We start from the raw sequence: 26,483 nt of genomic DNA, 5'->3' as shown, positions 1-26,483 counted from the left end.
TCCGGGGGAGTCACTCGGGTGTCAGCTGTCTAAAATGTGATGAAAATTTCAGTTGCTGTCGCCTCTAGAAATAGACGCAGTGCTTGCCGCACTATGGTAACTTCCGCTGCGCTGTCTAGCAACTTACTGCCCATGTTAAGTTCTGGAGCCGGGTTCTCAACGTCTGTGGCATATCTCGCTGTTAATGCAGCAACTTTCTTTTTATGAAAAGGTGGGCGCTGACGAGGAAAATCTTTTTGTTTTCCTTTGCCGTCAGTCTGACGTGGCTGCTCACGTCCTTGTGGGGCACCTCGACCTCTGCCATGATCCTGGCGTTCCCCGCCACCGGCTTGTGAGACCGATGTTGCCTGTGAGGAATGAGGAGAACGCTGATCAGGAACCTGAAACCTGTCAGGAGACCTAATCCTCGCGCGGGCACGCAAATCATAAGTGCGCTCAGAAGGTTCGGGAGCCGGTGACGCTGCACGCGACCCTTATGTGTGTTGTTGCTTCCCCGGTTTCTTATTTTTCCAATTCTTTTTAAGAAAATTGGGATGGTTGTCTTTAGCAGACTGAGCCGTCTGTGTCTGCTGTTGTGCTGGTATTCTAGCGAAAGGCTTAACTTCCAAACTATTGCACCCAATTGTTCTATAAGCTTCTGCAATCATTTTTGGTAATTTGCGGGGTTTCTCCTTATCCCAAACAATGCGCAAAGCATTAGACACTTTAAAGTTAACTGCATCTCCCTTGACATTCGCAAGGATCAGATCAGCAACTACGTCAAACACTCCGACCAACCTCATCCCTAACTCCACAGCCGCCTCCGGTCCGTGTTCATCCTGAGCTCGCTTAATCACCCAGTGGAGTACAGTCATAGATGGTGTGCCGAAACATTTCGCATATACCGCCGCATACACTTTACCCCAATTTCCACAATCAGTTACTTCGGGTATTAAGTCTTTCTGCAAACTAATAGTAAGAATCCTGTGTTTTTCCACAGGAGTTGTATTTGGAAATACCACTTCCAGCTGGTCAAATTGCTCCGCAAGCCAATAGGGTAAATCTGCCTTATTCTGTGGACGCTTGCACATAACCGAATTAACCATAACCGGACTAATAGTTAGTCCAACAGGTCCAGCTGGTTGCGCAGCAACCCCAGGTGCTCCTACCTGAAGATTGCGTGAGACATATTGTACTAGAGCCCTGTGCACCTCAATCAAGGAGGTGTGTAAGACGTGCAACTCGTCTACAGGGACTGCTAGATAACGTGGATGTGGTGAGTACCCAGCCAAAACTGGCAAAGTGGCCCCCGGAATTGACAAAGGCCCTAACCGGACCGGGGTCACGGTGTAGGGTAGGGCGCCATTAAACCAAATCCGGTGTTGCCATGCTTAAATCAGAACCTCCAGAGTTGTATATGGCCGATACGCTATAGGGGTTGCAGTCTGAGTGTAGGTATGGAACAAATTATCATCACCATCCACTGCTGGAAACGTAAGCCGAGAATAAAACACCTCAAAGTGGTGAGCCGTATCAGCTCCTACCACAAAAATTAGTGAGATACCCGAGTTAGTCACTCCATAAGCAGTCAAATGACGGCGGAGCGCCCCTCGGCTATGTGCCGCATTATCACCCTCGGCCATATGGAGAAAAAAAGAACAGCCTAACGTGTGGCAGCGCAATTGGGAAGTAACTCAAAAAGAAGTATAAAACCTTTTAATGTATCATGCTTGAAGGAAAACCTGTAAAAATATCAATATAGGTAGGTCACGCCGTCGCAGCTGTTTACCGGAAAACAGAAGCGCGAGGGTATCATGGACAAGCACTACTAATGTGCCTCGTAATTAAGGTCCAAACGTTAGGTGCGCCATGTTGCAGGGATTCTGCACATATACAGAACTATGCACAGGAAACCAGGACCTCGGTGAGTAGTGGTATACCAAAATACCCGCCTCAGTTCCCAGATCCCCTATCCGACTAGCTATAGTGTCTCATTCGTTCTCCGTACTACAGCGAAGCTACTAATGGTTAGACATCCTAGAACATGTTGCTCCCCTCTCTCTCAGGATACGTGGGAACAAGAACACTCTTTCGTTCAAACTCTCATACTTGTCCACAACATGAATAAATAGAGTCGAAGTATAGTTTAAAATGTTTTTTTTGACTAAAGTGCTCTGTAATGCAGTACACGAGCCAATACTAGCAGCAAAATGCATAGGATCAAACAAATCAGCATAGTTACAATTCCATATAGAACTAAAGGGGAAATCATATTATAATGATAGTGTAAACAGGTCTATAGCGCCTTGCCACCCTCCCCGTGCTAGAATCTAATAGAAGACCTCCAGGCTTTGTCAGGGGGACCCCATACCTCCGATATCAGATGCAGGAATTTACATCTCTGGACAAGCACAGCTCTTCTATCCTGGAAAGCGTTTTCTCCAAGTGTCTTAACATGCATGCAAAGCAATATTAAAAGCACCACATTTCCAGGTTTGCAGCCATGTTCTATGTTATGGCTAGGGATGTGAGACTGGCCAAAGCAATTCAACAGAGGTCATTGTTTTTTTTACTTTGAACACGCTGTACAGACGAGGGGGAGAGTGTTCAACTAAACATATGAAATACAGACCGTTCTCATGTGAAAGCGAGCATGGAAAGTGTTTGAGAAATGTGCCATGTAGTAACGTGAGCAAAAGCGGCAAAATGGCGGCCAAGCATATACTAACTTATGCTAACTTAACAATGTCCTCAGGTGTGTCCATATCCTCACTACACAGCCTATAGTGAGATTAATTGATGTTTTAAATTCTCCATGCTTGATTCTTGTGAGCAGAAATCACTCGACCGAGGTTCGAGACAGAGTGGCTCCCGTCTCTCTAAATCAACCGCCGAATATGGTCTGACCCAATTTAAATACGGTTACACCGTCGACGCAGTGTTTTTAACCTACTATGGAAGTGATTTTGGATTCCGCTGCCACGGACGAGTAAGCATACAGCTTGACCTCCTAACACGGTTTCAATTTCTTAGCTCCTGTAGTTCCCTGGCATTAATTGCATCAGGTCCGGATCCTTTCCCGTTACCCGTTATGGATTACTGCATCCATACTATTAGGTTCCTTCATTTATTCTTCCTGCTCACATTTGTTGTCCCGATGATGATCTCAAATCAATGAGATCGAAACGCCGTCGACCTTGTATAGAATAAAAAACTCCTTCACTATTTACATTTTCCATCGGGAGTTTCTGTTTATGTTGTCAATGCGATGTATATTTTAAATGTCACTTTCACTCGTCACATCACGCTTTTTTTCACTTTCTTGTGAGCACTTGAATTATAGTTCCAAAAAAAGCTTTGAGATATTATTTATAAATAAATAATTTACTATGTCCGTGCTCATCTGTGTCCCTCCGTACATTTAGAATCTGTCTATTGTTGCTCCTCCCGGCATTTATTGAATAAATATGCCCTATGCTATAAGCTTAGTGATTAACACTTTCTTGATTCAACAGCTCTCGCTGCTTTAGGACCTTGTTGGCCTTACATGAGCCACTGTTACCTCACAATACTATTGACTACCCCAGGTTCAAATATCGGGGCTCCCTTGTTTTGCCACACATGATTCTTGTGAAGGCCTGGGTTCTACTGAATGGTCCATCTTCAGGCTCTGAAATCCCCTATGGTTTTGCTCACTGTGGTAAAGAAAACCACTTTAACCACCTCTCTTCACATGGGAGCTGTCATTTCTGTGTGGACTGTACGTGCCACTGGTTTCCTGTCTATCGGTGGGGGCGCTCACCCACCTCAAGGCGCAGGTTTACAGTTTCTTGTCCGTCTGGGTGCTCACCCACCTCAAGGCGCAGGTTTCCAGTCCGTCAGTGGGGACGCGCACCCACCTGATGGCGCAGGAGAACAGTCTCTTCTCAGTGGGGGTGCTCACGCAACCTAGTGGCGCAGGTTTCCAATCTGTCAGTGGGGGTGCTCACTATCTCGTGACGCGGGTTTCCAGTTTGTCAGTGGGGGTGCTCACCCACCTCAAGGCGCAGGTTAACAGTCTCTTGTCAGTGGGGGTGCTCACAATACCTCGTGACGTGGGTTTCCAGTCTGTCAGTGGGGGTGCTCACAATACCTTGTGATGTGGGTTTCCAGTCTGTCAGTGGGGGTGCTCACCCTCCTCGTGGCGCAGGTTTCCAGGCTTTGTCAGTGGGGGTGCTCACCCACCTCAAGGCGCAGGTTTCCAGTCAGTCAGTGGGGGTGCTCACAATACCTCGTGACGTGGGTTTCCAATCTGTCAGTGGGGGCGCTCACCCACCTAGTGACGCAGGTTTCCAATCTGTCAGTGGGGGTGCTCACAATACCTCGTGACGTGGGTTTCCAGTCTGTCAGTGGGGGTGCTCACCCACCTCATGGCGCAGGTTTCCAGTCTGTCAGTGGGGGCGCTCACCCACCTCGTGGCGCAGGTTTCCAGCCTTTGTCAGTGGGGGTGCTCACCCACTTCGTGACGCGGGTTTCCAGTCTGTCAGTGGGGGTGCTCACCCACCTGGTGGTGCAGGATAACAGTCACTTGTCAGTGGGGGCGCTCACCCACCTGCATGTCTTCTATTTTCTAAGTATCTCTCTGAGGTTTGATGCCCCTGTTGATCCTATGAATATTGAGGATTTCATTGATCGGGATATCTGTCATTTGGGTGATCGTAAGTCCCTGCAATCCCATAATACATATCTAAGTTGGGAACTGTCCTGTAGAGTGGGTGGTACATCTGTGGGATTTACCCCATTGGTGCGAGTCTTTTCTCGCTTTTGTTCTCGTCCCTTGCCTTTATGGGCCTTTCTGGCTCTGTTTCTGGCTGTGTTGTAAGTGTTTTTCTACAATGTATATTATATTCGGAATCCTCTGAAAAGCTAATGTCTCCACTGATATTTTAGAAACTATGGGTTCTTCAGCTTTCATCTTGGTCAGAATGTGTTCACACTCGGTTTCTTGGTTCCCTTTGAGCTGTATCTCGAGTCCTCGCTGGGAGCCTGTTGATCCTTTGCAGGGTTTTGAGGAGATTAGTTAGCACTGTGAGTGAAGATTGAACAGGAAGCGGTAATAATCTTCATTCTCAAGGTATTACCCGCTCAGGCCCTGCTGCATCACCTGTGGTCAGACACTTTACCATCAGCATGCGTCTACCCTGTAGTGTGGTGTGTGGTTCAGTCCAACTACTGTGTTGTCTTTGCTCACCACTTGCCCCTGCCTGCATGTGTTTTCTTGGGTTTCATTAAGAGCTGTAGCTACTTGCAGTGTTGCCATAGTCTGTAGAACATATTGCCATGGTCCATACATAAATCTTGCCAGGTGCTCACCTACAAGTGTCCTTCTCTGGATGTGTTAAGATTCCCACTGAGATAGGCCTAGGTTGTCCTGATAACATGCATCGCCCTAGCTGAAAAGATGCCAGGTTGCTCATAAATCAGTGCTGGTATGTTCATGAGATCTCCCTGTGTCTATGAGCAACAAAACTCTTGCAAGTGTCGCTTGGCCCAATCACACACATTTCGGCATTTGTTGAGTTTATGGTCATCCAAGATAAGAACAGACTTGCAGGGTGACCGTAGCTTGTTCTTTCCACAAAGGTGACATCTGTTATGTCATGTGGACTTGCAGAGCGCACTGATCACCTGTGAAGGGTATCCATGCCCTTGAGAAGGTGTCAGCGTGTACTCCCAGCACGTTTTCTGTGTCTTGTAGACCTCGAGAAATAAGGAGAAGGCTCTGATGTGTTGTAGGCCTTTGTTCCATGTTTTGGGTGCGATGTAGGAGATTGAGTGCCCTCCTGCTCTGCTTTTGTGAATGCGGCGTTGTGTGCAAGTAAGGCAAAGTGTAGATGGCTGGCCAGTTGGTGGAATTGTATGCGGTTCTTCAGGTGTGCTGGTCCAGTGTTCTGTAGGGCTTTGTAGGTGTGCGTGAGGAGTTGGATGTGTCTTTTTGTGTACATCCTGCGTACTGTCAGAGGAGGTGTAAGAATTGGGCACACATTAGATGGGCGACCTAGTATTAAAGTGGGAGAATCCATTGAGTAGTAAAGCGTAACCAAACTTCCCATAAATAATGGGACATCTATACTGTCTTTAGGTGGGAGTGGAGGGGGCGTAGTTTAAGCCTCCCCTTTCTGTAATACTTTTGACTGTTTTTTGTACTTTTATAATGACTGCCTTTAGGTGCCCATTGTATTTGTACTCTACTTAGGGTGTTAACTATTGCATCTTCCTGCCTGCTGCTACCAATGCTTACTCCCACGCTCTTCCCAGATGCTCTTGTGCAGGTGCAGTAATACAGGCAGAGAGGAATGCTCCGCCTTCTCTGTTATCGGATATTTGCATCGCAGCATAAGATTCTGGACAACAGTGGTATCCCAGAGGTTAGTTTGTGGGAATAAAATAGGCTCTTGACAACAAAGAATTCGCTTCTAAGTCCCTGTTACCTATACAGTACAGAAATGGGTGCAAAATTACCACAAACGAAACCTGCACTTACAATGAGGGATATTACTGGTTACTATGCAAAGAAGCTGCCCAGTATTGTCTCCATCTTATTAACCGACTATATTTTCTAGGACTGTCCTTAGAAACCGCAGTGGCCGCCTCATCCGGAGCTTCACATATCCTGTCCAGCAGCCTCTTCGCTCCCTGCTCCTTCTGTCGCGCTCCACACAGATATTTAACGGGGTTGTAGAGGCGCCCCATCAAATGTCGTGATTCTGACTTTGATCATATTGGTGCCAGCCCATGGATGGCTTGCAGAAGTGAACTAAAGGCAGAAGAACCCAAACATTGACAGAAAAACTAGGATTAATAGAACAAAGCCACAAGCAATTGTAAATAGAACTGAGCCATTCTTGGCTGCAGCCCAGAGATGAGCAGAACCAACCACTATTGTAGCCTCAGCCATGAAGAGCAAGACTAGCGGCGGATTGTTGTCAAGGCTGCAGATAAACTAGAACTAGAAAATCAAAGTATTGCCAGACTGCAGCTCTCTTGCAAAATAAAGTTATACATATAAAACATGAAATGTGTTCTAAAAAGCAAGCTTGTAGCTGAACTTAAGGACACAGAGAATACGTTTCAAATATTTATTAATATATATATTTTTTTAATCTAGTAGAAATACAATAAAGTCTAAAGCATTGTATTGAAACAACGTACCACCCCTAAATTCCATATCACACATAACAAATAGCTTTGAAATCATGGATTACGCATTGAAATCACAAGAAAACATTCACATAAAAATCCGCTCCAAGGTACTTAATACATCTACAGTGACAAAAGGTTCAGAAAAGGTGCATTGAAGTGCATGGATTGTAGCCAATAAACAAACTAATTGTATAACTAGCAGCTTAACTTACATGTCAATTGCAACTACACTGTGAATTCTGTTTACTAAGAAGCAGCGTTCCTCGAATATCACATACGTAACAGATGAGGACAAAGCAGTAACAGTCACCCTGGGACAGATTAGCATTCACTGAGGAACATCTCTTGGAAGACATCTTTAAAAATAGACCGATGGCAAATTTTATTTTGGCAGAAGAAAGTGCAAAGTTTAAATTGAAGGCCTTGCACGGTCTGGAAACCCCCTTCTCACAACGAGAGGATCGGCATTTCCTTCCTCTCTTCCAAGAGGAAGAGACCGCAAAGTAGAAGGAGTCCTATTATTTAACATTTAGGTTACATGGGGATAGGCCTTCTTTTGAAACAATTTTATGATCATCCAATTGTGTGGTTCCCGCTAACTGTCTCTTTCTCTTCCAGTTGCTCTTGGCCCCTACACCGTACATCATCGGAGTGCCTGCTAGCTTCTTCTTGTACAAGTCTGATTTCAGGATGCCAGATGATGTGTGGCTGGTGGATTTAGACACCAACAGGGTAAGACATTTGTGAGTGATAACTGCCCGTCTGTGCTTTCCCACACCCCTGCCTCTCGGCAGTCTCATGTCTTTACCTCTTCTGTCTTCTGTAACCAGCCTGTGAAGTGCAGCTATCCCTGCTCCTCTGCGACCCCTTAATGCTGCATCCCCACCATGCTCTGCCCCAGTCTACTGCCTCTCAAGTCTTCTCACTGCTCTACCTAATTATTTGCCCCTTTAGCTTTCATCCCTGGCTTTCATTTCCAGTAAACATTGCCACCTGCAACTTTCCCTCTCTTACTCTATCGGTCTGTAGTTCATTTCTCCAAAGCCTGTTCTCTTTCACCCTTTCAACAAACCTCACCACACCAAGAGTGTGAACAAGGCCTGCTAGCTGGACTGTCACCAACTGGGAATACTCAAGACTCCCCTTTTCTGTGCAGGTGATCGCACCAACCAACGCTGAGCACCTTCCAGGATTGCCCGAGCCAGAGTCCCAGGAGCTGAAGAAGCATCTAAAGCAGGTAAATGCAGTGGACGAGGGGTGGAAGAGTCTGGTGTTGAGGAAGACCCCAACGCCTCATAGACCAAAGTCCAGTCCTACTGTTCTTCCAACTTACACACGTTCGCATGTACTAGCACAAGGCTTTTACAAATGTGGCGTAGTCTGCCAAATGTGTTCTGGTTTTGTAAACTGCATTCGTAGCTGTAGATTGTCCTCATATCAGTGCTCCTAGTGCAGGGCATCTTTTTATCAATTGATAAGTTAATTATTGATCGAGCGCTGTTTGCTTGAGTATATGGTGAGCATCTTCCATTGCAGCCAGTACACATTTATAAGCCACTTCCTCTCGTCTGGTGGCGTGTGTTGTTGCTTCGAATGGAGCAAAGTCTTGCAGCAAAGTGACCGATGTCAACCACTGAACACACCCTTATGTTTTCTTGCTTCCTTCTTCTTGGCACAGGGAGATTTGGGCTCAGTAGAATATAACGATGTAAACTGTAAAGATGTAATATCCTGATCTCTCCCTTGAAAGTAGTCCTGGCTTTTGATTTGTTTTCCTGATGTTAGATTTTCTATTTACCTGTACATTTTTTTAAACGTAATTTGTGATTAAGGAATACAATCTATCAAAGTTGGACTAGGTCTCATTTAAAGAACAAGTTTAACCTTTAGAAATTTCTGGTGCGGAAGGAGGAAGTTCTGGCTTAACTTACACTGCCATGGAATGCTGGACGATGAGGTGAAGCTTGGATGGGCACGCTGCCAGTGGTGCTGCAGGATAAAGTCACACTGTTCATTTGTGCTGGAGGTTGAAGTTAAGGATTGGATGTGTGGTGGTATCCGTTGGATGTGCACCGCCTGTGCTGGTATACGTTGGACGTGCACAGCCTGTGGTGGTATCTGTTGGATGTGCACCGCCTGTGGTGGTATCCGTTGGATGTGCACCGCCTGTGGTGGTATCTGTTGGATGTTCACCACCTGTGGTGGTATCCTTTGGACGTGCACAGCCTGTGGTGGTATCCGTTGGATGTGCACAGCCTGTGGAGGTATCCGTTGGACGTGCACAGCCTGTGGTGCTGCAAGATGAGGTCATGCCTCACATACATACACAGTGGTACAAAAGGGGGTAGTGATGGACGGAGCATCAGAACCAATCAAACACTCACACCCAGTCAACATACACAGCACAGGTGGAGGTTGAGGCTATCCGTTGGATGTGCACCGCCTGTGGTGGTATCCGTTGGATGTGCACCGGCTGTGGTGGTGTCCGTTGGATGTGCACAACCTGTGGTGCTGCAGGATGAGGCCATGCCTCACATACACAGCGCAGATGGAGGATAGGGCTATCCGTTTGATGTGCACAGCCTGTGGTGGTATCCGTTGGATGTGCACCGGCTGTGGTGGTATCCGTTGGATGTGCACCGGCTGTGGTGGTATCCGTTGGATATGCACCGGCTGTGGTGGTATCCGTTGGATGTGCACAGCCTGTGGTGCTGGAGGATGAGGTCATGCCTCACATGCACAGCGCAGGTGTAGTTTGAGGCTATCCATTGGACGTGTACAGCCTGTGGTGCTGGAGGCTGAGGTCATGCCTCACATACACAGCGCAGGTGGAGGTTGAGGTGATTCGTTGGATGTGCACCGCCTATGGTGGTATCCGTTGGACGTGCACAGCCTGTGGTGCTGGAGGATGAGGTCATGCCTCACATACACAGCACAGGTGGAGGTTGAGGTGATTCGTTGGATGTGCACCGCCTGTGGTGGTATCCGTTGGATGTGCACAGCCTGTGGTGGTATCCGTTGGATGTGCACAGCCTGTGGTGGTATTCGGTGGATGTGCACCGCCTGTGGTGCTGCAGGATGAGGTCATGCCTCACAAACACAGCGCAGGTGGAAGTTGAGGCTATTGGTTGGATGTGCACCGCCTGTGGTGGTATCCGTTGGATGTGCACCGTCTATGGTGGTATCCGTTGGACGTGCACAGCCTGTGGTGCTGCAGGATGAGGTCATGCCCCACATACACAGCGCAGGTGGAGGTTGAGGTGATTCGTTGGATGTGCACCGCCTGTGGTGGTATCCGTTGGATGTGTACTGCCTATGGTGCTGCAGGATGAGGTCATGCCTTACATACATAGCGCAGGTGGAGGATGAGGCTATTGGTTGGATGTGCACAGCCTGTGGTGGTATCCGTTGGACGTGCACAGCCTGTGGTGCTGGAGGATTTAGGGAGTGTTTGAAGGACATTTCACGATGGATAAATAATAACAGCTTAAACCTTAACGTGGACAAGACGGAGGTCTTGTTCTTTGGCCAGACATCTCCTCCCCCCCGCAGGACTTTGGTGGCTAGTAGAAATGGGATCGCCACCTTTACTGGCAAACACGGCGATAAACCTAGGCGTCAAATGGGAGACACCTCTCTTTCTCGGCCCAAGTCCGTCATATTTCAGCCTCATGCTTTGGGAAGTTGAGAAGTTTGAGGAAATTCTTGCATCTATTGCCGGAGGATTGTCGCAGGATCATAGTCCACGCTACTGTGACATCAGGGCTGGACTACACAAACTGTCTTTACCTTGGGCTGCCTGCCTATCTGATTAATAGATTACATATGCTACAGAATGTGGCCACAAGATTAATTCATCGTGTCCCGTTCCGTCACCACATCTCTCCGCACATTAGACAACTTCACTGGGTGCATGTATCTAAAAGAATAGAGTTTAAGTCCCTGACTCTGGCCTTTCGGGCTTTGCAAGATGGTGGCCCGGGCTATCCTAAGCCTAGGCTCTGCCTATACCAACAAGAACGCACGCTGAGATCTAACTCCCAGCACCTGCTCTGTGTACCTCGTTTTGCTAAGTCCTGTATGGGAGGCAGGTCTTTCACAGAGGAAATCCCTACCTTCCCATATATGCCTGATCAAGTCCAAACGTGAGATCAGAAAGACCTTGAGGACTTGGCTCTTCAGCCAATGCTAGTACCTGGATTGGACCTCCCTCAGCTGCCGTTCACCTTGAGGACTTGGCTCTTCATCCAGTGCTAGTACCTCGCTTGGACCTCCCTCAGCTGCTGTTGGCCTTGAAGACTTTGCTTTTCAGCCAATGCTAGTACCTCGCTTGGACCTCCCTCAGCTGCCGTTCACCTTGAGGACTTGGCTCTTCATCCAGTTCTAGTACCTCGGGTGGACCTCCCTCAGCTGCTGTTGGCCTTGAAGACTTTGCTTTTCATCCAGTGCTAGTACCTCGCTTGGACCTCCCTCAGCTGCTGTTGGCCTTGAAGACTTTGCTTTTCATCCAGTGCTAGTACCTTGATTGGACCTCCCTCAGCTGCTGTTGACCTTGAAGACTTGGCTCTTCAGCCAATGCTAGCACCTCGCTTGAACCTCCCTCACCAACTGTTCACCTTGAAGACTTGGCTCTTCAGCCAATGCTAGTACCTTGATTGGACCTCCCTCACCTGCTGTTCACCTTGAGGACTTGGCTCTTCATCCAATGCTAGTACCTTGATTGGACCTCCCTCACCTGCTGTTCACCTTGAGGACTTGGCTCTTCATCCAATGCTAGTACCTTGATTGGACCTCCCTCACCTGCTGTTCACCTTGAGGACTTGGCTCTTCATCCAGTGCTAGTACCTCGCTTGGACCTCCCTCAGCTGCTGTTGGCCTTGAAGACTTGGCTCTTCAGCCAATGCTAGTACCTCGCTTGGACCTTCCTCAGCTGCTGTTGGCCTTGAAGACTTGGCTCTTCAGCCAATGCTAGTACCTCGCTTGGACCTCCCTCACCTACTGTTCACCTTGAAGACTTGGCTCTTCAGCCAATGCTAGTACCTTGATTGGACCTCCCTCAGCTGCTGTTCACCTTGAGGACTTGGCTCTTCAGCCAATGCTAGTACCTTGATTGGACCTCCCTCAGCTGCTGTTGGCCTTGAAGACTTGGCTCTTCAGCCAATGCTAGTACCTCGGGTGGACCTCCCTCAGCTGCTGTTGACCTTGAAGACTTGGCTCTTCATCCAGTGCTAGTACCTCGCTTGGACCTCCCTCAGCTGCTGTTCACCTTGAGGACTTGGCTCTTCATCCAGTGCTAGTACCTTGGTTGGACCTCCCTCAGCTGCTGTTGGCCTTGAAGACTTGGCTCTTCAGCCAATGCTAGTACCTCGCTTGGACCTCCCTCAGCTGCTGTTGGCCTTGAAGACTTGGCTCTTCAGCCAATGCTAGTACCTCGCTTGGACCTCCCTCAGCTGCTGTTCACCTTGAGGACTTGGCTCTTCATCCAGTGCTAGTACCTTGGTTGGACCTCCCTCACCTGCTGTTGGCTTTGAAGACTTGGCTCTTCAGCCAATGCTAGTACCTCGCTTGGACCTCCCTCAGCTGCTGTTGGCCTTGAAGACTTGGCTCTTCAGCCAATGCCAGTACCTCGGTTGGACCTCCCTCACCTGCTGTTGACCTTGAAGACTTTGCTCTTCAGCCAGTGCCAGTACCTCGGGTGGACCTCCCTCAGCTGCTGTTGGCCTTGAAGACTTGGCTCTTCAGCCAATGCCAGTACCTCGGTTGGACCTCCCTCACCTGCTGTTGACCTTGAAGACTTTGCTTTTCATCCAGTGCTAGTACCTTGATTGGACCTCCCTCAGCTGCTGTTGACCTTGAAGACTTGGCTCTTCATCCAGTGCTAGTACCTCGCTTGGACCTCCCTCAGCTGCTGTTCACCTTGAGGACTTGGCTCTTCATCTAGTGCTAGTACCTCCCTTGGACCTCCCTCAGCTGCTGTTCACCTTGAAGACTTGGCTCTTCAGCCAATGCCAGTACCTCGCTTGGACCTTCCTCACCTGCTGTTGACCTTGAAGACTTGGCTCTTCAGCCAATGCTAGTACCTTGATTGGACCTCCCTCACCTACTGTTCACCTTGAAGACTTGGCTCTTCAGCCAATGCTAGTACCTTGATTGGACCTCCCTCAGCTGCTGTTGGCCTTGAAGACTTTGCTTTTCATCCAGTGCTAGTACCTTGATTGGACCTCCCTCAGCTTCTGTTGGCCTTGAAGACTTTGCTTTTCATCCAGTGCTAGTACCTTGATTGGACCTCCCTCAGCTGCTGTTGACCTTGAAGACTTGGCTCTTCAGCCAATGCTAGTACCTCGCTTGGACCTCCCTCAGCTACTGTTGGCCTTGAAGACTTGGCTCTTCAGCCAATGCTAGTACCTTGGTTGGACCTCCCTCAGCTGCTGTTGGCCTTGAAGACTTGGCTCTTCAGCCAATGCCAGTACCTCGCTTGGACCTCCCTCACCTGCTGTTGACCTTGAAGACTTGGCTCTTCATCCAGTGCTAGTACCTCGCTTGGACCTCCCTCAGCTGCTGTTGGCCTTGAGGACTTGGCTCTTCAGCCAATGCTAGCACCTCGCTTGGACCTCCCTCACCTGCTGTTGACCTTGAGCACTTGGCTCTTCATCCAGTGCTAGTACCTCGCTTGGACCTCCCTCACCTGCTGTTGACCTTGAGGACTTGACTCCTCATCCAATGCTAGTACCTCGGGTGGACCGCCCTCACCTGCTGTTCACCTTGAGGACTTGGCTCTTCATCCAATGCTAGTACCTTGCTTGGACCTCCCTCAGCTGCTGTTGGCCTTGAAGACTTTGCTCTTCATCCAGTGCTAGTACCTCGCTTGGACCTCCCTCAGCTGCTGTTGACCTTGAAGACTTGGCTCTTCATCCAGTGCTAGTACCTCGCTTGGACCTCCCTCAGCTGCTGTTGGCCTTGAGGACTTGGCTCTTCAGCCAATGCTAGCACCTCGCTTGGACCTCCCTCACCTGCTGTTGACCTTGAAGACTTGGCTCTTCAACCAATGCCAGTACCTTGCTTGGACCTCCCTCACCTGCTGCTGACCTTGAGCACTTGGCTCTTCATCCAGTGCTAGTACCTCGCTTGGACCTCCCTCACCTGCTGCTGACCTTGAGGACTTGACTCTTCATCCAGTGCTAGTACCTCGGGTGGTCCGCCCTCACCTGCTGTTGACATTGAAGACTTTGCTCTTCAGCCAATGCTAGTACCTCGGGTGGACCGCCCTCACCTGCTGTTCACCTTGAGGACTTGGCTCTTCATCCAATGCTAGTACCTTGCTTGGACCTACCTCAGCTGCTGTTGGCCTTGAAGACTTTGCTCTTCATCCAGTGCTAGTACCTCGCTTGGACCTCCCTCAGCTGCTGTTGACCTTGAAGACTTTGCTCTTCAGCCAGTGCCAGTACCTCGGGTGGACCGCCCTCACCTGTTGTTGACCGCGATGTACTAGGACACCTCTGCTTGAGGTAGCTGTTGCGCTCTACAAATGCTATTATTATTGTTCTCATCCATGCCGATATTTCAGCAGCTGGGAGGAGCAATGTCGGAAGCTGCCAGTCAGTGGGGCTCAAGAGAGCCAGGGTTTGAGCTGTTTGTTGAGGCAGGTGTGGGAGCTGCTCAGCCGTATCAAGTCCGATCCTCTTCTAAGTGGCCAGGTAGGAAAAAGAGCGGCTACCCGTTCTGGATCATCTGATGCAAAGAATGTATGTTAAAGGGGTAGCAGTTGAGCAGAGGGGTGCACAAAAGAGACTCCTTAGCAGGGATAGCAGCAAATGGACAGTCGTTTCTCAATACGCTGCCAGTGCAGGGCTTACAGATGCTCAGTCATGGAGGTGCAGGCAGAGAGATTAAGTCCTACACAGCGTACGCATTCTGGATGATCTAAAGCCACTTTGAGTGTAACAAAATGGTTCTGCCCATTTAATCCATCCAGAATTTTTTCGCTTTTAGATCACCTGCTTTTGGACTTTTTCCTGTGGGTGAGCCTCACAACTGGTGTCTCGCCCATGGTAATCGCACAGTAAATAGACTTTGCATGTTTACCGCCGCTGTGCCTCAGCAAGGGTAAGGGGCACCTGGCTGGTTAAACGTGAACATGTTTACACACACGTATGTGCTGCGTGTAGGAGACTTCCGTCGAGCGCAACCTGATAACTGTGCACAGGTAGCCTGCTGCAGAGGTGAGACTGCAGGGTTAGATATTGACCTGGGGTAGGGCTTCTAATATTGGTAGACACTGGCAGGTAGAGTCCAGTATGGTTTACTGTTTTGTCTACAGTGACACTTTATTATATACATAGGGGGAAATATGCCTTGGAGTGCAGTTTCGCTTCCCTTTCGCCTACAAGATCCAGCAGTATGAAACTGGCTTGAAAAGTGTGTGCCAAGTTTCAATGTTCAAGCCCCAAGCAAATGTAAGTGCACTTTATAGATCATGGAGAATGTTCATATTTTTCGGACTCTGCCCCGGATCTGAGCCCTGCCCTTTGCCACCCTCCTGGGCCAAGTTAATTCCATTGCTCCCCAGCAGAGGGAACAAAGGCCTTCTCATACCCAGGGAGAAATTGACAGTCCTTCACTTAGCTCCTGAAGAGGAGGGGGTGGGGAAGAAAATCAACATCGTTAATTAGGTGCCACGGTGCACCAGGGTGACTGAACAAAGAAGGAAGCCCAGACCTCTGGAGCCAACACGGGACGGGAGCTCCTCTTTTACGTTTTGTGGGAAAGGCCCCAACAGTGATGTCAGCGAGGGGTGGAACTGAGGCCCCGTGAGCGATGGGACCAGTGACTTCTGGATGGCGCCATCTTTAAATGTGCCAGAATGCCGTGCTGGAGTATTTAGACAGGGGTGGCGGTAATGTGTTAAAGCATCGCCATAGGATTGACCAGGGGTGCCTGGCTTCTAGAACGTTCCACACTCAGTTAAAAACTTTTTTACAAGGAGAAGAGAGTGCTGCATTTTATGGAGCGGAACACACCTCCTGATGCCCTAATGGACTAAGGACTCTGCCCGCAGTTGACCCCAGGATCAGTGTTCTCTTCGGACCAGGGAAGCTTTCCCCTTAAGCCCACTAAGGGCCGGCTGGGGGTAGAACTGGATGTCTGTACCCGTAGGAGAGAAGCAGAGGGAAATGGAGAGGCTGTCGCAGGGAGCCAGTGGAACCAACTCCCTGCAACGAATGCCACCTTAGAGCCCAGGAGGCCTGTGTAAAAGGCGCCAGGTGCCTAGGGCTCACCACCAGGAGCAAAAAGATCAAGATGGCGCAAACCGACCCAGCGATCGGGGAAAGGGAAGTCGCCAGGTCTTAAAAACCCTCGGTGGGCTAGTGCCCAAGGGTTGCCGCAAGCTCCATTAATTGTATATGAGCTCAGGAGGGGGCATGCATGGGGCCTGAGTATTCCAACCCCTGGGCCAGTGTATGTCAAGGGGTCCCGAGAGCCCATCTCTCGACACTCATGAAGAATTTGGAAGGAGGAGCATCCCTCAAGAGCAAAGGGGCCTGGGATCCGGTTTCCGTTTCTACGATGCCGCTGAATGCGCAGTCGCAACCTCCCCCCTCCCCCCCAGCCACCACAACCCCCCCCCCCTCAAGAAGATGGGAAAGGTGCCCAGGACCCCATCCCTTGGCCTTCAACTGCGGTGGCCTCACTCCCACTTCCTATGCCCATGTAGGGCAGCCTTCATGCCGGTGCAACACCCTGCCCACACTGGGCAAGCAGGGGAGAAGTCAGTTGCCAGCTCCCGCGGCTCCAGGGATGGATGCCGGCCAGACAGGGAGCCGACTGGGGCAGCCGGGTTCAGGCTCCTGAGCTGCCCTCAACATAAGGCCGGGAACCCCCTACAAAAAAGAAAAAAGGAAACCCAAAAATAAAAGGAAGAGGTAGGTTCAGGAGCCCCAGGCAACGAAAGCAAAGCTGCAGCTGGAGCTGCTCTTCGAATACGCACATCCTTGCGGGGCGCCCCATAATGCCATGCGGGGCGCCCCATAATGCCATGTGGGGCATTGCTTTTGCACAATGTTTTGCTGATTATGGTGGCCTCATGATGACAGGGACCCACCAACTTGGTACTGACTTTACAGTCCAAGATTCATAAATACTTGGCACTGACCCTAACTTTACAGGCTAAGATTCATAAATACATGGCACTGACCCTAACTTTACAGGCTAAGATTCATAAATACATGGCACTGACCCTAACTTTACAGGCTAAGATTCATAAATACATGGCACTGACCCTAACTTTACAGTCCAAGATTCATAAATACTTGGCACTGACCCTAACTTTACAGGCTAAGATTCATAAATACATGGCACTGACCCTAACTTTACAGTCCAAGATTCATAAATACATGGCACTGACCCTGACTTTACAGTCCAAGATTCATAAATACATGGCACTGACCCTAACTTTACAGTCCAAGATTCATAAATACATGGCACTGACCCTAACTTTACAGGCTAAGATTCATAAATACATGGCACTGACCCTAACTTTACAGGCTAAGATTCATAAATACATGGCACTGACCCTAACTTTACAGGCTAAGATTCATAAATACATGGCACTGACCCTAACTTTTACAGGCTAAGATTAATACTTGGTTTATCAGCCTAATGCAAAGTGCTCCTGAGGCTGGAACTTTTGTTCTACAGCTTCGGAGTGCAGCAAAATCTACTGGTTGGGTCTATAGTCGCATAATTTGTGGACTGAAATGGTTAAAACACTGTTGTTTATTGAAATGTGCGATGTTTTATAATTCCTTAATGCACTGTTCAGATATGTTGCTGACAGTAAGGGTTTTTCATGAAAGGTTTCAATGTTTTATAATTTATTGGAAATTGCAAATGGTTGTAACGCATTATTATGATTACTGAAGTCCGTGATTGTAATGCAAATTAGTACATGGAATTCTGGTCTTGAAAATTTGCTATTGTTAATAAAGCCAATAGGCCTACTTGATTTAAAGTGACACTCTCCTATATTATGTGCTATATTGTATGGGGTTTCTTAAGTAACAAGAGCAACCCATATGTCCTGTGAACTGGGCATTACTATTAAGTAAAAACACAATGTTCACAAGGAACTCTTGTGAAAGAAACAATATACACTCTGCAAGAAGATACGACTTGCTAGAATTAATCAAAGAAACAAAAAATATAGGATAAAGGGAAAGACCGTGTGTAGTCCTTTCTAAATATGTTCCCAGCACTCCTGTCCTGAAGAGACCCCGTATCACGAGAGGGTCGAAACATCGTCGACTGCATAAAGAGAGAGCCTGAAAAACACTAATACAAACCAATGCATCATGATTGCTTAAGGCTCCTCTCCCCTTATGCTTCCAATAATCACTTTTTTCGCCTATGTCACCTTACAACTTTTCTTACACCACTGTTCGGTTATGGTCACTCCACTGGGGCTCACAAAATCACGTTCAGATTGTACATAATGTATATACTTTAAATATTTTCTTACTTTCTGTGGTACTTATTACTGCTTTGATTGCAAAATACATTTTTGCTCACTTGCTGAAGTGAGCATGACTAAGATCTGTTGTCTTGTGGGCTTCTAAACCTCTTGAATATTGTCCGACTGATTCACCTTAAGGTCTTTCCGTTTATCCTATATTTTTTGTTTCTTTGATTATTTCTAGCAAGTCATACCTTCTTGCAGATTGTATGTTGTGCCTTTCAAAAGAGTTCCTTGTGAACATTGTTTTTTACTTAATATTGTATGGGGTTGGCAGTACTTTGATTTTTGGGGTCATGACCCTTTAGGGGACAAATGTCATGTTGCCAAAGGTATTTCCACCAGCCTTTTATATATTTGTAATTTATTGTATAGTATTAAGAGGTGTGTGTGTGTGTGTGTGTGTGTGTGTGTAATAAAAGTACTGTTACTTTTCTAGTGAAAAAAAACACAGACTGGATAGCCGTTTGTCTAGTATTATTGTTGCATGCTGGCAAATGGTGATTACTCTTACTCCCCGAGTAGGCAGTGGACTGCTCTTATTCACTACCCTGAGAGTGAAGCACTACAATAGGGTGCTTGGTTCCCAGTGAGGGGGTAATTGTGGAACTATTACTTGGGCAGGCCTCAAAACAATAGCCCAATTCCGTACAGTGAGGTATATTGGAATGCTGACATATGGTGTAGCCATAGTTTAGACGGCTGGTTATAAGGGCCAGAAAGACAGACTTCTAGGAGTTGCTAGGAAGCCACTGAAAACTTCTCTTGACCAACTTAAAGCTCTCCGAAGTGATTTGGTCAGCTACGGTAAGGTTACTATCCACAGTTATCCTAAGGTTGTTGACTGAAGAAGTGGGGCGCGTAGGGAGGTAGAGTTCAGTTAGTCACCAGCTAACATCTGAGAGGGAAGAGGGAGTAAAGAAGAGCACGAAGTTGGTGTTGATCATTTTGATCTTGCTGAGGAAGAATTAAGAATTCAGACAGTTTGGGTCAAATGTCCTGAGATGGAACAATGGTGTCCATGCAGGCCGTAGGCTGGGAGAACTTGCACCCATGTAGGCCGTGGGCTTGGAGAACTCATGCCCATGCAGGCCGTACGCTGGAGGAACTGATGCCCATGCAGGCCGTTGGCTGGGAGAACTCACGTCCATGAAGGCCATAGGCTGGGAGAACTCCTGCCCATGCTGGCAGTAGGCTGGGAGAACTCATGCCAATGCTGGCCATAGGCTGGGAGAACTCACGCCCATGCAGGCAGTAGGCTGGTAGAACTCACGCCCATGCAGGCCGTAGGCTGGTAGAACTCACGCCCATGCAGGCCGTAGGCTGGTAGAACTCACGCCCATGCAGGCCATAGGCTGGTAGAACTCACGCCCATGCAGGCCATAGGCTGGTAGAACTCACGCCCATGCAGGCCGTAGGCTGGTAGAACTCACGCCCATGCAGGCCGTAGGCTGGTAGAACTCGCGCCCATGCAGGCCGTAGGCTGGTAGAACTCGCGCCCATGCAGGCCGTAGGCTGGTAGAACTCGCGCCCATGCAGGCCGTAGGCTGGTAGAACTCGCGCCCATGCAGGCCGTAGGCTGGTAGAACTCGCGCCCATGCAGGCCGTAGGCTGGTAGAACTCGCGCCCATGCAGGCCGTAGGCTGGTAGAACTCGCGCCCATGCAGGCCGTAGGCTGGTAGAACTCGCGCCCATGCAGGCCGTAGGCTGGGAGAACTCACACCCATGCAGGCCGTAGGCTGGTAGAACTCACACCCATGCAGACCGTAGGCTGGTAGAACTCACGCCCATGCAGGCCGTAGGCTGGGAGAACTCAAGGCCATGCAGGCCGTAGGCTGGGAGAACTCACGCCCATGCAGGCCGTAGGCTGGGAGAACTCAAGGCCATGCAGGCCGTAGGCTGGTAGAACTCACGCCCATGCAGGCCGTAGGCTGGTAGAACTCACGCCCATGCAGGCCGTAGGCTGGTAGAACTCACGCCCATGCAGGCCGTAGGCTGGGAAAACTCACGCCCATGCAGGCCGTAGGCTGGGAAAACTCACGCCCATGCAGGCCGTAGGCTGGGAGAACTCATGCCCATGCAGGCCGTAGGCTGGGAGAACTCATGCCCATGCAGGCCGTAGGCTGGGAGAACTCATGCCCATGCAGGCCGTAGGCTGGGAGAACTCATGCCCATGCAGGCCGCAGGCTGGGAGAACTCATGGCGATGCAGGCCGCAGGCTGGGAGAACTCATGGCGATGCAGGCGTTAGGCTGGGAGAACTCACGCCCTTGCAGGCCGTCGGCTGGGAGAACTCACGCCCTTGCAGGCCGTCGGCTGGGAGAACTCATGCCCATGCTGGCAGTAGGCTGGGAGAACTCATGCCCATGCTGGCAGTAGGCTGGGAGAACTCAGGCCAATGCTGGCCATAGGCTGGGAGAACTCAGGCCAATGCTGGCCATAGGCTGGGAGAACTCACGCCCATGCAGGCAGTAGGCTGGGAGAACTCACGCCCATGCAGGCAGTAGGCTGGTAGAACTTACGCCCATGCAGGCCATAGGCTGGTAGAACTCACGCCCATGCAGGCCGTAGGCTGGTAGCACTCGCGCCCATGCAGGCCGTAGGCTGGTAGAACTCGCGCCCATGCAGGCCGTAGGCTGGTAGAACTCGCGCCCATGCAGGCCGTAGGCTGGTAGAACTCGCGCCCATGCAGGCCGTAGGCTGGTAGAACTCGCGCCCATGCAGGCCGTAGGCTGGTAGAACTCGCGCCCATGCAGGCCGTAGGCTGGTAGAACTCGCGCCCATGCAGGCCGTAGGCTGGTAGAACTCGCGTCCATGCAGGCCGTAGGCTGGTAGAACTCGCGCCCATGCAGGCCGTAGGCTTGGAGAACTCGCGCCCATGCAGGCCGTAGGCTTGGAGAACTCGCGCCCATGCAGGCAGTAGGCTGGTAGAACTCACGGCCATGCAGGCCGTAGGCTGGTAGAACTCACGCCCATGCAGGCCGTAGGCTGGGAAAACTCACGCCCATGCAGGCCGTAGGCTGGGAGAACTCACGCCCATGCAGGCCGTAGGCTGGGAGAACTCATGCCCATGCAGGCCGTAGGCTGGGAGAACTCATGCCCATGCAGGCCGCAGGCTGGGAGAACTCATGGCGATGCAGGCCGCAGGCTGGGAGAACTCATGGCGATGCAGGCGTTAGGCTGGGAGAACTCACGCCCATGCAGGCCGTAGGCTGGGAGAACTCAAGGCCATGCAGGCCGTAGGCTGGGAGAACTCAAGGCCATGCAGGCCGTAGGCTGGGAGAACTCACGCCCATGCAGGCCGTAGGCTGGGAGAACTCACGCCCATGCAGGCCGTAGGCTGGGAGAACTCAAGGCCATGCAGGCCGTAGGCTGGGAGAACTCAAGGCCATGCAGGCCGTAGGCTGGGAGAACTCAAGGCCATGCAGGCCGTAGGCTGGGAGAACTCAAGGCCATGCAGGCCGTAGGCTGGTAGAACTCACGCCCATGCAGGCCGTAGGCTGGTAGAACTCACGCCCATGCAGGCCGTAGGCTGGTAGAACTCACGCCCATGCAGGCCGTAGGCTGGTAGAACTCACGCCCATGCAGGCCGTAGGCTGGTAGAACTCACGCCCTTGCAGGCCGTAGGCTGGTAGAACTCACGCCCATGCAGGCCGTAGGCTGGGAAAACTCACGCCCATGCAGGCCGTAGGCTGGGAAAACTCACGCCCATGCAGGCCGTAGGCTGGGAAAACTCACGCCCATGCAGGCCGTAGGCTGGGAGAACTCACGCCCATGCAGGCAGTAGGCTGGGAGAACTCATGCCCATGCAGGCAGTAGGCTGGGAGAACTCATGGCGATGCAGGCTGGGAGAACTCATGGCGATGCAGGCGTTAGGCTGGGAGAACTCATGCCCATGCAGGCCGTAGGCTGGGAGAACTCATGCCCATGCAGGCCGTAGGCTGGGAGAACTCGCGCCCATGCAGGCTGTAGGCTGGGAGAACTCACGCCCATGCAGGCTGTAGGCTGGGAGAACTCACGCCCATGCAGGCTGTAGGCTGGGAGAACTCACGCCCATGCAGGCTGTAGGCTGGGAGAACTCACGCCCATGCAGGCTGTAGGCTGGGAGAACTCACGCCCATGCAGGCTGTAGGCTGGTAGAACTCACGCCCATGCAGGCCGTAGGCTGGGAGAACTCACACCCATGCAGGCTGTAGGCTGGGAGAACTCACGCCCATGCAGGCCGTAGGCTGGTAGAACTCACGCCCATGCAGGCCGTAGGCTGGGAGAACTCACGCCCATGCAGGCCGTAGGCTGGGAGAACTCACGCCCATGCAGGCCGTAGGCTGGGAGAACTCACGCCCATACAGGCTGTAGGCTGCGAGAACTCATGGCGATGCAGGCAGTAGGCTGGGAGAACTCATGGCGATGCAGGCGTTGGGCTAGGAGAACTCACGCCCATGCAGGCCGAGAGAACTGACGCCCATGCAGGCCATAGGCTGGGAGAACTCAAGGCCATGCAGGCCGTAGGCTGGGAGAACTCCAGGCCATGCAGGCCGTAGGCTGGGAGAACTCAAGGCCATGCAGGCCGTAGGCTGGGAGAACTCACGCCCATGCAGGCCGTAGGCTGGGAGAACTCACGCCCATGCAGGCCGTAGGCTGGGAGAACTCAAGGCCATGCAGGCCGTAGGCTGGGAGAACTCAAGGCCATGCAGGCCGTAGGCTGGGAGAACTCAAGGCCATGCAGGCCGTAGGCTGGGAGAACCCACGCCCATGCAGGCCGTAGGCTGGTAGAACTCACGCCCATGCAGGCCGTAGGCTGGTAGAACTCACGCCCATGCAGGCCGTAGGCTGGTAGAACTCACGCCCATGCAGGCCGTAGGCTGGTAGAACTCACGCCCATGCAGGCCGTAGGCTGGTAGAACTCACGCCCTTGCAGGCCGTAGGCTGGTAGAACTCACGCCCATGCAGGCCGTAGGCTGGGAAAACTCACGCCCATGCAGGCCGTAGGCTGGGAAAACTCACGCCCATGCAGGCCGTAGGCTGGGAAAACTCACGCCCATGCAGGCCGTAGGCTGGGAGAACTCACGCCCATGCAGGCAGTAGGCTGGGAGAACTCATGCCCATGCAGGCAGTAGGCTGGGAGAACTCATGGCGATGCAGGCTGGGAGAACTCATGGCGATGCAGGCGTTAGGCTGGGAGAACTCATGCCCATGCAGGCCGTAGGCTGGGAGAACTCACGCCCATGCAGGCAGTAGGCTGGGAGAACTCATGCCCATGCAGGCAGTAGGCTGGGAGAACTCATGGCGATGCAGGCTGGGAGAACTCATGGCGATGCAGGCGTTAGGCTGGGAGAACTCATGCCCATGCAGGCCGTAGGCTGGGAGAACTCATGCCCATGCAGGCCGTAGGCTGGGAGAACTCATGCCCATGCAGGCCGTAGGCTGGGAGAACTCATGGCGATGCAGGCTGGGAGAACTCATGGCGATGCAGGCGTTAGGCTGGGAGAACTCATGCCCATGCAGGCCGTAGGCTGGGAGAACTCATGCCCATGCAGGCCGTAGGCTGGGAGAACTCATGCCCATGCAGGCCGTAGGCTGGGAGAACTCACGCCCATGCAGGCTGTAGGCTGGGAGAACTCACGCCCATGCAGGCTGTAGGCTGGGAGAACTCACGCCCATGCAGGCTGTAGGCTGGGAGAACTCACGCCCATGCAGGCTGTAGGCTGGGAGAACTCACGCCCATGCAGGCTGTAGGCTGGGAGAACTCACGCCCATGCAGGCTGTAGGCTGGTAGAACTCACGCCCATGCAGGCCGTAGGCTGGGAGAACTCACACCCATGCAGGCTGTAGGCTGGGAGAACTCACGCCCATGCAGGCCGTAGGCTGGTAGAACTCACGCCCATGCAGGCCGTAGGCTGGGAGAACTCACGCCCATGCAGGCCGTAGGCTGGGAGAACTCACGCCCATGCAGGCCGTAGGCTGGGAGAACTCACGCCCATACAGGCTGTAGGCTGCGAGAACTCATGGCGATGCAGGCAGTAGGCTGGGAGAACTCATGGCGATGCAGGCGTTGGGCTAGGAGAACTCACGCCCATGCAGGCCGAGAGAACTGACGCCCATGCAGGCCATAGGCTGGGAGAACTCAAGGCCATGCAGGCCGTAGGCTGGGAGAACTCAAGGCCATGCAGGCCGTAGGCTGGGAGAACTCCCGCCCATGCAGGCCGTAGGCTGGGAGAACTCCCGCCCATGCAGGCCATAGGCTGGGAGAACTCATGCCCATGCAGGCCGTAGGCTGGGAGAACTCATGCCCATGCAGGCCGCAGGCTGGGAGAACTCATGGCGATGCAGGCCGCAGGCTGGGAGAACTCATGGCGATGCAGGCAGTAGGCTGGGACAACTCACGGCGATGCAGGCGTTAGGCTGGGAGAACTCACGCCCATGCAGGCCGTCGGCTGGGAGAACTCATGCCCATGCAGGCCATAGGCTGGGAGAACTCCTGCCCATGCTGGCAGTAGGCTGGGAGAACTCATGCCAATGCTGGCCATAGGCTGGGAGAACTCACGCCCATGCAGGCAGTAGGCTGGGAGAACTCACGCCCATGCAGGCAGTAGGCTGGTAGAACTTACGCCCATGCAGGCCATAGGCTGGTAGAACTCACGCCCATGCAGGCCGTAGGCTGGTAGAACTCGCGCCCATGCAGGCCGTAGGCTGGTAGAACTCGCGCCCATGCAGGCCGTAGGCTGGTAGAACTCGCGCCCATGCAGGCCGTAGGCTGGTAGAACTCGCGCCCATGCAGGCCGTAGGCTTGGAGAACTCGCGCCCATGCAGGCAGTAGGCTGGTAGAACTCACGCCCATGCAGGCTGTAGGCTGGTAGAACTCACGCCCATGCAGGCCGTAGGCTGGGAAAACTCACGCCCATGCAGGCCGTAGGCTTGGAGAACTCACGCCCATGCAGGCCGTAGGCTGGGAGAACTCACGCCCATGCAGGCCGTAGGCTGGGAGAACTCATGGCGATGCAGGCCGCAGGCTGGGAGAACTCATGGCGATGCAGGCCGCAGGGTGGGAGAACTCATGGCGATGCAGGCGTTAGGCTGGGAGAACTCACGCCCATGCAGGCCGTAGGCTGGGAGAACTCAAGGCCATGCAGGCCGTAGGCTGGGAGAACTCAAGGCCATGCAGGCCGTAGGCTGGGAGAACTCAAGGCCATGCAGGCCGTAGGCTGGGAGAACTCAAGGCCATGCAGGCCGTAGGCTGGGAGAACTCACGCCCATGCAGGCCGTAGGCTGGGAGAACACAAGGCCATGCAGGCCGTAGGCTGCGAAAACTCATGGCGATGCAGGCAGTAGGCTGGGAGAACTCATGGCGATGCAGGCGTTGGGCTAGGAGAACTCATGGCGATGCAGGCCGCAGGGTGGGAGAACTCATGGCGATGCAGGCGTTGGGCTAGGAGAACTCACGCCCATGCAGGCCGAGAGAACTGACGCCCATGCAGGCCGTAGGCTGGGAGAACTCAAGGCCATGCAGGCCGTAGGCTGGGAGAACTCAAGGCCATGCAGGCCGTAGGCTGGGAGAACTCAAGGCCATGCAGGCCGTAGGCTGGGAGAACTCCCGCCCATGCAGGCCGTAGGCTGGGAGAACTCCCGCCCATGCAGGCCGTAGGCTGGGAGAACTCAAGGCCATGCAGGCCGTAGGCTGGGAGAACTCATGGCCATGCAGGCCGTAGTCTGGGAGAACTCATGGCCATGCAGGCCGTAGGCAGGGAGAACTCACTGATGATCCCAAACACCTCTGAAGAAGAGTTGTAACTGTGCTCAACGTTTCACAAGGTGGA

The 26,483-nt window shown here is 51.8% G+C and overlaps 1 protein-coding gene across 23 annotated transcripts in view; it reads left to right on the top strand.

Moving 5' to 3' along the window:
* Positions 1-26,483, top strand: part of MADD (MAP kinase activating death domain) — a 987,832-nt gene that overhangs the window by 221,025 nt on the left and 740,324 nt on the right. For all 23 annotated transcript variants that reach the window (XM_085646575.1, XM_085646564.1, XM_085646561.1 and 20 more), the window contains exons 6-7: positions 7,780-7,893; positions 8,318-8,398. In XM_085646575.1, coding sequence (XP_085502701.1) covers positions 7,780-7,893; positions 8,318-8,398 — 195 coding nt within the window. The remainder of the gene's footprint in view (positions 1-7,779; positions 7,894-8,317; positions 8,399-26,483) is intronic.

This window comes from Triturus cristatus, chromosome 3_1, assembly GCF_964204655.1.
Source record: "Triturus cristatus chromosome 3_1, aTriCri1.1, whole genome shotgun sequence".
In the NCBI taxonomy this organism is placed as follows: Eukaryota; Metazoa; Chordata; class Amphibia; order Caudata; family Salamandridae; genus Triturus; species Triturus cristatus.
This window is presented reverse-complemented; position numbering and strand designations above follow the sequence as displayed.